The sequence below is a fragment of the Pteropus vampyrus genome, unplaced genomic scaffold (assembly GCF_000151845.1).
Source record: "Pteropus vampyrus isolate Shadow unplaced genomic scaffold, Pvam_2.0 Scaffold95, whole genome shotgun sequence".
NCBI classification, from domain to species: domain Eukaryota; kingdom Metazoa; phylum Chordata; class Mammalia; order Chiroptera; family Pteropodidae; genus Pteropus; species Pteropus vampyrus.
This window is the reverse complement of record NW_011888876.1, coordinates 3351025-3362225: the sequence shown is the minus strand read 5'-3', so window position 1 is coordinate 3362225 and position 11201 is coordinate 3351025. Positions and strand designations below refer to the sequence as shown.

At 35.4% G+C, this 11201-nt stretch overlaps 1 protein-coding gene across 2 annotated transcripts in view; it reads left to right on the top strand.

The window, feature by feature from the left end:
- Nucleotides 1–11201, top strand: part of PBX3 (PBX homeobox 3) — a 195096-nt gene that overhangs the window by 161267 nt on the left and 22628 nt on the right. For both annotated transcript variants that reach the window (XM_023533065.1, XM_011364277.1), the window contains exon 5: nucleotides 859–994. In XM_023533065.1, the coding sequence (XP_023388833.1) occupies nucleotides 859–994 (136 nt within the window). The remainder of the gene's footprint in view (nucleotides 1–858; nucleotides 995–11201) is intronic.

The following is an 11201-nucleotide window of genomic DNA, read 5'->3' as shown; positions in this document are numbered from 1 at the left end:
TATTTCCTTTCATGTCCACCTCCCTCTATTCTCAGCAGTCAGAACAATCTTTTTAAAACATAAAACCTGTAATAGCTTCCTATTGGTAAAATAAAATCCAGAAGTTCTATGGAGCCCACTGAGCCTGTATAATCTGGACCCCGCCATCCTTCCAGATTAATCTCATACATTTTCTGATTTTTGCTGTACTCCAGTCTCTTTTAGCCCTTTGGACTTCCAACCTCTTTTCTGTTTCAAGATCATTTTCTCTGTTTATTCTTTCCCTCTACTCTTTGACTAGCTCCTGTACATTTTCCAGGTCTCAGATTAAATGTCACTCCTTCAAGAAAACCTTTCCTGAGTTCATAATTTGTGTTAGGTTTCCCTCTGTACACTTTCATTATACCTTTCATTATGCTTTTCCTTCATGATATGGTTACCACAATTTATAATTATTTATTTCTGCGATACTTGTCTAATATCTTTCTTTCCCTCAACTTCCTACTTTTTCCTTTAAGCCTCCAATCTCTTGTAAACTCTCTGGTAGATCTTATCATTTTGTTCTAACTGGATCTGTATTGAGTACCTAGAACACATTAGATCTTCAATAAATATTCGTTGAATAAATTAAAGAATGAAGTTAATTGTGCTTCACATTCTAGTATTTTTCTTGGTGATTCTATATCTTAAAATGTGTTGGATAATGCTTTGGAAGATGCCAAGAGCATAATTTACAATATCATAGTAATAAATTAGATCCTAAAAATGCTTAAATATAGAATTTTTTTTTCTTTTTTTTTTTGTACGATGCTAATTAGTATATCCCTCTTTGGTTAATCCTGATCATAACTACAATTCTCTTTTCGGTTCTTGTCATAGACGGAAAAGGCGTAACTTCAGTAAACAGGCCACAGAAATTTTGAATGAATATTTTTACTCACACCTCAGCAACCCCTACCCCAGTGAAGAAGCCAAAGAGGAGCTGGCCAAGAAATGCAGCATCACAGTGTCACAGGTGAGCGAGGACTCCATGGGTCTGTCTCGTTTCCCCAGTAATATAGGAACCTTATTTCTTCCTTAGGACAGTCTCATCAAATTTCATTTTAAAGTATTCCATCATTAAAGAAGATATAAAGAAAATATAGCTATTTGCACATTTTTATTTAAGCTTTTAAGCTTAGGTAATTTTTTAAAAATCCTAAGTGACAAGGAATCAAGATAGTCACCCACCGCCCTAGTGTAAATCTTCTATAGAGAGGACATAAACATGCCATGGGAAGAGACACAGTTTATACTTAGGTAACTCTTCAGCAAATGGCATATAGTCCTGCCTTCTCCAATTTAAACAACTGGCCTAAGCCTCTGCCAAGTGAGAAACCAATTTGTGGCCGAAAGGAAATTTAATATAACTATTTGGTAAAAGCTTTGAGGAATTCACCAAGTCCTTTCTTGATAATCTTATGATATTTGGGTCCCAAGGATTTCCTTGCCTCCTTGTTATCCGTTAAACAGAAGAATTAAGTTCATTCTTGTCACTGTTTTTTGTATTTTGTTTTAAATGTCTATTTGTAATAAACTGTGGCCCCGAAATTGTCATCATCTAAAAAAAAAATACTTTTAGTTTTATTAGGCAAATAGTATTTAGATTGAGGATTAGAGACAAATAAATAAGCAAACGACTGTACTTCCTTAAAATAATAAGTATATTCTATTAGCATTGGCTCTAAAATATAATTTTATTTAAATATATTATATACAGATTGCCATTTGAATATTATTTCTTTATATCAAATATGATATGATATACAGAATATGATAATTACCAACCAGTTCTTGCAGTGAAACTTAAGGAAAAGCTGACCCTTAGCAGAAATTTCAATGTTCCCTAGAGGTCACATGAAACAAAAATTTTAAAGTAGTTTCTAAACAAACACTTTTGTTGTGCATCTGAAGTCCAAGATGCTAAAGATCCACTTCACAGTCCATTGAAATTTTCAGGTCAGTATATTAATCATTGTTATTCAGAGGAATATAGGGTCTGAGTTTAAGATGTTACCCTACCCTGTTTTGGCACTAGTTCCCATAGAACCTCTAAAGAAAACTTAAATTTATAATTAAGATTCTATTTAATAGTTATTGTCACTTTCCTATGAAATCATGGCATATCTTGATTTTTGTTGTTATTGTTGCTCATTTTGAAATGGAATATAATTGATTTGGGTTACCAGTTTACAATGACATGTATTTTTATAAAATGTCACTATCTGGATTATGTAGTACTCATTGCCACTTGAAATACTAAGGAACAGTATAATATCCTGGGTCACATAGGGAAGATGAAATTAAAAGTGTATTTATGTCAAGTGGATGTTTTCTGGTGTGTACATTTCCCTGAACACTATTGAAAGAATTGGGCTCATGCTGAATACCAGCCGATGTTGCCAAGCCTGGTTTTCCAGCTCTTTCAACAGCTCTCTGTCTTAGTATTCAAATATTTGCGGGCCCAATTTGCAAAAAGGTGCTTTCATGTTTCTGCTCCTTTTCTTTCTTTTTTTTTCTTTTTTATTTCTATAATATAGTCACCATTGGAGAATATCACAGATTATATACATTTCTCAAAAACTGATGTAATCCTGGTTTTTCATTAGTTGTAGTACTAGCATTTTGTGTGTAATGTAGGATTTGCTTAATATGTTGCTTGTATAATAAGTGAGAGAAAAGTGTCCTTCTGACTTCTAAACAAAGGAGATTTTGCTGTACTTCTAACACAGGCTAGGAACCATTTATCAATTTTTTTAAAAAAATGTTTATTTCTATAGTCATTTTACTTGTTTTCTATAGAAAAATAGCTTTGCTAGGTTTTGAAATTGTTTTAGTAATTGCTTGAGAGGTAGAAATAACATAGACATAGATATATTACTCTGTCTAAAAAGCATACTTTCTGACCTTATTTCTCCCAGGTCAGCCTTTCAAATGCAGAATTTGACAGATCAGTTTAAGCATCATCAGTTTAAGCATCATCAGTTCCTCCCCTTTTACCCTTTTCTTGCCTAAAAAACAGTTAATTCCCCTCAACAGCTCCCCTACCCCACATGCCTGAAGTAAAAACAAAAATGTTATCATTTTAACTATGAAAGACATCAGTTGCTAGCCTTCTAATTAGTGTCCTTTTGTTTTAATTATTTAGAAGTGAAAGCAGAGAATGTTCCAGACCTGACAGGTTAATTACTTTTCTAAAGAGAAAAAAAAACATTGTTTTTAAAAACACTATAAAATATACATCCTACTAAAATATAATTAAATTTATTAGAATTCAGAAATTGTTTATATGCAAAACTAACTTAAAAAATTGAAACCCACTGGAAACAGTCAACTGTAGCAACACTATTTTTGCTAGATTTAGAGTATATGAAACTGATTCTTTATTGATTGAAATATTTAAAGTACTGCTTAAATATTTAATAATTAAAGTAAGTGGGGCATCCTGGGCAAAGTGGCGTAGACGATAGAGGCTTTCTTTGTACATCTCCTCTTGCAACTACACCAAAGTTGTGACGGAAACACAGAGCAAAGCAGCAAGCAGAGTCACCTGGGGTCAAGATGAACAGAAGCCCTACAACGAGGGAGAGAAATAAATCACCCGGCAACAGTTGGATGTTGGAAGGAACGAAGGCACAAGGATGCCCAGTCTTGAGTGGCTGAGTGGGAAAGAGATGACAGCAGCTCCAGATGCTCCTCTTAGAGGGGCCGAATCTGTGACCGGACTTTCGCGAGGATGGACTCACTCTGAGCATGAATGCCGGTTTGGCTGCTTGCGGGGCACTGAGGACTTACATGGGGACACTGAGTTGTCGGAGCAAGGGTCGGAGGCGAGGCTTTCTCCCGGGCAGAAGTGTTAGCGGTATCCATTGTTCCTCTATTGAGCCCTCTTCTCTCCCAGTATGTGGACACAGCACCGCCATAGCTGAGATGTCACCAAACTGGATAACAGAGGTTGCTCTGCCAGAGGAATCCCTGAAACTCTGCCTCCTTCAACTCGCGGCCATACCTGAGCCACATCTGGGTGTATCCTGGGCAAGTCCAGTGCTCCTTGATGAGCAGCTCCAGAACGCGCACTGGTGGCAGCTGGTCTCAGTTTCTGGCGTGGCCTCTTGAGGCAACTATAAGCACAGCATCTGTGGATTGATTGCTTAAATCTTAACAGGTTGTCCTGGAGGGGCACAGGCTGGGGCTAAACTTGGCCTGCAGCTGAACCACTCTCAGGACTGTGCTGCTGGATACCTACTATACAAAGCCACACTAATAAGACAGGGAGACTCAGTAGCTTTGCTTAGTACATAGAAACAGACACAGAAAGGCAGCAAAAATGGGAAGATGAAGTAGCAGAAACCATATGAGGGAACAGAACAGAGATCCAGGGAAAATGGAGCTAAGCAATCTAACAAATGTAGAGTTCAAAACACTGGTTATAAAGATGCTCGATGAACTTGGAAGTGTAGATGAACTCAGTGAGAACTTTAACAAGGAGATAAAAAACATAAAAATGCAAATAGAACTTATAAAAGGAAAGCAATCAGAACCAATCAGAAATGAAGAACACATTATATGAGATGAAGAGTATATCAGAGTGGATGAAGAAGAGGATCAAACTACCGATATAGAGAATGGGGAAGCCAAGGACACCCAATCAGACTGTCAAGAAAACAGAAGCCAAGAGTATAATAATTTAAGGAGCCTATGGGACAAAATTAAATGTAAAAACATCCATGTTATAGGGGTACCTGAAAGAGAAGAGGAAGAACAAGAAGTTGAAAACCTATTTGAAGAAATAATGATGGAAAATTTCCCTAACCTGGTGAAGGAAATAGACATACAGCCAACCCCAGGAAGCTCAGAGAATCCCAAAAAAGATGGACCCAAAGAGGCCCACACCAAGACACGTTATAATTAAAATGCTGAAGGTTAAATACAAAGAAAGAATCTTAAAAGCAGCAAGAGAAAAGCAGTTAGTTATCTACAAGGGAGCACCCATAAGACTGACAGCTGATTTCTCTAAAGACACTTTGCAGGACAGAAGGGCTTGGCACAAATATTCAAAGTGATGGAAACCAAGAGTACTTTATCCAACAAAGCTATCATTTAGAATCGAAGGACAGATAAAGAGATTCCCAGACAAAAATAAGCTAAAAGAATTTATCAACACCAAGCCATTATTACAGGAAATGTTGGAGGGACTTCTTTAAAAAGGTAAAACATGTATCAAAAACATGAATAAAGAATAGTAATAAGTACATATATATCAACAAGTACCTCAAGTGGAAAAGAATTAAGTGCTCCAACCAAAAGACAGAGGGGCTGAATGGATAAGAAAACATGACCCCTACATATGCTGCCTACAAGAGACTCACTTCAGATTAAAAGACACAGACTAAAAGGAAGGGGGTGGAAAAAGATACTGCTTTGATGGACCTAGAGGGTATTATATTGAAGTAAGTCAGATAGAGAAAGACAAATACCACATGATTTTACGTACATACGGAATCTAAAGAACAAAATAACAACAACAAAAACAGAAACAAGCTCATAGATACAGAGAATATTTTGAGGGCTACTAGATAGGAGAGAGGTTGGAGGATGGTGGAAAAGGGCAAAGAGATTAAGAAGTACAAATGGATAGTTACAGAATAGTCATGAAGATATAAAGTGTAGCATAAGTAAAATAGTTAACAGTATTGTAATGAACATGTAAGGGGGAAGAGGGGTACTAGAATTAGTGGGGTGATCACTTTGTGAGTTATAGAGATCTCTACTCACTGTGCTGTACAACTGAAACTAATATATTATTGTATGACAACTATAATTAAAAAAAACTCATTGAATTGTACAATGTAAATATGAGCAACTAATTGTCTATTATATTTCGATAAAGCTAGAAAAAAATGTGGGGAACTTTCAGAAGAAAATTTACTTGGAGGGTAGGAAAGAATTTCTTAAAAAGGACATAAAAGGTATAAACAAAAAAGGAAAGGATTGACAAATTCTATGGTAGAACATTTTCCAAAGTACTTCATAAAGACTGAAATATCAACGTGATGCAACCATTTTAGTGAAGATTGGATCAGGCAAGAAGTATCAATAGGTAATAAATATAAGGGTAATTTTTGTTGAAGAACATGGTCTTAAGGTATCTCTCCACAAGCCCTTTATTAGTTGTAAGGGATAAAAAAAAAATTTAAAAAAAAATTGGAGAAATGGAGCAAAAAGTTGACCACGTGATTAGAATCAGCATCACCAAAGAGGGACAGATGGACATTGTGTATAGTATGTCATCCAAGAAAGTAACCTGAATCGAATCACTAGAAAACATCAGAAAAACCCAAAATGAGGAATGTTCTATTAGGGGAAAAAGGAGGAAGGGAGCAGTATTCTTAAAAATGTCATAGAAAGGCCATGGAAATGTTCCAGATAAAAAGAAGCTAAAGAGACATGACAAGTAAATGCAATACTTGACCCTAGACTGGATCCTGTACTGGAGAGGGGAAAATGCCATCAAGGATTTTATTAGGTTAAATTTACTAGAGTAATTTATAATTGTACTATGGTTATATAAGAGAATATCTCTAGTCTTAGTAAATATACACTGATTTACTTAGGGGTAAAGGAGCTTGATGTGTGTAATTTACCCCCAAATGGGTCAGAAACAAATTGTGTGTGTGTTTATATGTGTATTTGTGTGTATGTATGTATGTATGTATGTATATAAACACATACACACCTAGCGCACATGTATGTGTACACAAAATGATAAAACATGGGCAAAATGTTAATAGGTGCATCTAGGTAAGGGGTACACACAGATGTTCTTTATACTATTTTTATTTTTACAAGTTTGAAATTATTTCAAATAAAACCTTTTATATGTGAAGACAGTCCACAAACTACAATATGTTTATAAGTATCTGAGCAAGAGGATTAAAATCCAAAATATGTAAGGAACTCCGATAACTTAATAAGAGAAAGACAAAGAAAGAGAAAAATAGACAAAAGACACAAGAATTTCATAGAAGAAGAAATATAAGTGGTCAGTTAATATGAAAAGAGCCTTCTTTTTATTAGTAATCAGGAAAATGGGGTTTAAAAAAACAATGAAATAACATTTTATATTTCTCAGATTGGCAAAAAATCCTAAGTTTGACTATACCAAGTCTGTACATTATTGGCAAGGATATACAGCAGCAGGAACCCTAAGTATTGTTGGTAGGAATATAAATTGAGATAGTCACTTTGGAAAACTTGGCATTATTTTATAAATTTGAACTTATATATACCATTTCGCCCATAATTTCACCTCTAGCTGAAATTGCCCTCTTATCTGTATATGTCAGGATACACATGTAAAAGCATTCATAGTAATGTTGTTTGAAATGGCAAAAAAATCTTGACATAAGCCAATTGCCCATTAACTGGGGAAATGGATAAATCCACTATAGTATAATCCCACAGTGGATTACTATGCAGCAATGAAAAAAGAATGATCTACAGCTACACAGATGAATTTGAGTGAATACAGAAACATAACAGTGAGCGAAAATGCAAATTGCAGAACATACGTAGTGTGATATCATTTTTATGAAGTCAAATCCAAGCAAATTAAACAGCATATTATTTAGAGGATATATATATATATATATATATATATGTTTGAAGGGAATTTTAAAATGCAGTTAAGTAGAATGGGAATAGGAAGAAATAGTCAAGGAGTTTTAGTGATATTGTTGTGTGGTAGATATACAGGGATAAATTTAATGTTTATGCATTATAGACCTACATTTATCAGTCAAGGAAGTCTTATGTGAATTATTAAAGTAACAGAATTTTAAAAAGAATATTTTTATTCATTTGTTAACAAAAAACTATTATAATACCTGTTATGTGCCAGATACTGTGCTAGGGATGGAAGAGACATCTGTGAACTTAATAGGCAAAACTTCCTGCCCTACCTGACAGAACTGTGCATGTCTGTTCACCAAAAGAAAGTGTAAGAATATTCTTAGCAACAGTATTCCTAACAGCCAAACTAGAAACAGTGGAAATGTCCATCTATAGGAAAAGGAGTAAGTAAAAGTGATATATTTATGTATATTTGGAATATTATGTAGCATTGAGAATGAGTCATCTTGACTATCTGTAACTGCATAATGCTAAGTGAAGGAAGTTAGGCACTTAGTGTATGAGTCCATTTATTAAAACGTTCAAAAACAAGCAAAATTTACTTTGGCGTTAGAAGTCAAGATAGTGGTTTCCTTGGGAGAACAGTGATTGGAAAGGGGAATGTTTCTTGATCTAAATGATTTCATGGATGTGTTCACTTTGTGAAAATTCATCAAGCTCTATACTTATGATGTGTGCCCCTTTATATATATAATTTGTTTTTACTTGACTAAAAAGTTTACTTATACAACATCAAATATCCCCTCATGGAACTTACATGTTTTGGGGAGGATACAAACAGATAAAATTTATCATCTCTAATTCATGAGATGATAAATTATAAAGTGATAGGTGTTATGGAGAAAACTAAAGGGGGGACGGAAACAGGGCATTAAAGGGTATAATTTTTAATAGGGTAGTAAAGAAAGCCACTCCTGAGAAAATATCTTTTGGTAGGGACTGTAGGAGGTGAATGAGCAAGCCATGAGGCAAATTGGTAAAGAACTTTCCAGGCAAAAGGAAGAATAAGTGCAAAAGGCCTGAAGTAATAGTGGCCTAGGTAAGTGGTAGAAGTAGTAGGAGATGGAGTTCTAGAGACTAAGAGGTCCAAATGGCACAGTGGTCTTATAGATCATGCTAATGACTTGGGTTTTTAAGGAAAACTGAAGAGTGACATGATCTGACTTAAGTTTTAATAGGAACACATGGCAGCTATATTGACAATAGACCATGGGAGGCAAGGAGAAGCAGACATCGGTTAGGCTGCTACTGCAATAATCCAGGCAGATGATAATGGTGGCTTGAACCAGAACGTTAGTAATAGAAGTGATGAGAGGTGGTTGGGTTACAGATAATCATGAAGGTGTAGCCGAGAGAGTTTATTGATAGATTAGAAGTGAGATGTAAGAGAATGAGAGTCAAGGATAACCCTAACTTTTGCCTTGAGCAGTAGAAGGATGGACTTGTTATTAAGTGTGTTGGAGAAGGACTTGGGAGGAGCAAGTTTTTGGGGAGAAGATCAAAATTTTGGTTTGGGATATATTAATATATACTGTAGTTTTTAAAGGTCTGTATATATTGTAGTATATAAATAGGCACAGGTAAGTGAAAAAGTGTACAATTTATATTCTACATTAATTTGTGCTAATTTTATAAATATGCTTAACATAGAATTACAAGCAGAACTCAGAATTTGAAATTTCTGATTTCTTAAGGTTTAGTTTGATTAAGCTGGAGTTTCCCTTTTACATAACACCCTGAAAATTCACAAAAGGAGAAATTATTTCAATTGTCATAAGCACTGAGAATCATACTTAAATTGTCATATATTCTTAGTGGAGCAGATATTAATATGCCTTTACTTTTTGGAATAGAGCTAACTTGCATTGATTATTCAGGTTAGCAAATCACAAAAAACTCCATTGTTCTCCTGCTTCCAATTTTGAATTTAAATAACTCTGGCCCTACTTTCTGTGCTAGGAGTTTTTAGAATGAAAAACGTTAACTTATTCTTCATTGCTCCTCTAATTGAAATGTACTGTAAAGAAAATATTGATTTTTTTAACAGACGAGAACCTGAAATGGTAAAGAGATTAGTTGGCAGCATTGAGATTCATTCATTCATTCATTCAACTAATGTATTTTAGAGCTTTTCAAGTGGTGCACAAGACCCACTTTTAAATAGTCTGGTATGGAGAAAAGTAACTTACCCTTACAGATGAGGCAACTGATGTTCAGAGAAGTTAAGTGATTTGACAAGAGTCACAGGTCTTTAGGAGTAGTAGAGCTAGAGGTTCTTACACAGAGGTTCTTGATAAAATGGAAGAAAATGGATTTTTCCTTTTTCCCCTGCGAGAGGCAGTGTGATTTCTCTATCACTGGGGCCCCAGCTGCAGAGTCCTGGTTTGCGAGGCACAGGCCAGGGCTCACATCACTAGGGCTACATCATTTCCCGCTAAGCTACTTCAGAGACTCTAGGCTAGTTAGTAGTCTGAGGTCTCCATACTCATTAAACTACTTATTCCAAAGCAGTGAATATTCAGTAAGCTAATTAAAATTTGTAAGTAAGATTTCCTTATTAAAAAAAATCTATTAAAATAAGAAGAAGCCCGTTAAAATAATAATTAGAGCAGGAAAAAAAGAAATGACTATCAAATTACAGTATCTCTTTCAGCTATCCATAAAGGCCTTTTCAGTTACCTTGGCAGTAGACAGAAGGCAGAAGTAGATTTCTACTATAAGTATGCAATTGGTGAACTGGAGACAAGCTGAAGGAAAATGGCAGCTATTTTGTTAAAGTGGTCCTTTCACACTGTCTTAAAAGAAGGCTACAGACCCTCTGTTCTATAAAGACTCTGATTGTGTGTCTTAGTGGAGATGGGATGTCATTAAACAGTGTGCAAAGAACAAAGGAGCAGGTTGTAAAAAGATGGGAGCTTTGAGGATGCTGTAATACTGAGTACAAATAAGGCATATCTGCAAGATTTAAAGAAAACCGAGGAAGCCTCTGATTTTTTTGTTGTCATTCTCTACAAACAATTAGTACTATAATTAGCATGGTCCCTAAAGCTTGCTCCAGTGACGTTATATTCATTTTAGAATTGACTTTTTTGAGGGAATCTAACACATGTTTGGCATGATACCCAAACTAAGGGACAGATAGACTGTTTTCAGTGTAGATGTAGTGTCTTTTTTTTCCCCTGAACCTTAGAAGAAGCCATAATCAGAATCATGGTCCCTCCAGTTTTTGTCCCCATCATCTTGTTTTGTCTTTTCCTTTCCTTAAGTAGTCCCATCAGTCTCTCCTCAACCTGTGCCTGATCATCGCATCTCACCTTTCCATGGCCTTGCTTCTGTGAGGCATGTCAGACCAACAGGCCAATATATTAGTCAGGGTCGCAGCAGAAAATAGAAGGCACACTCTAATTAGAAAAAGTTGAGGAGAGTTTAACAAAGTGACTATTTACAGAAGTATGAGCAAAGTATAGGGAATCCACAAAGGGATAATATTT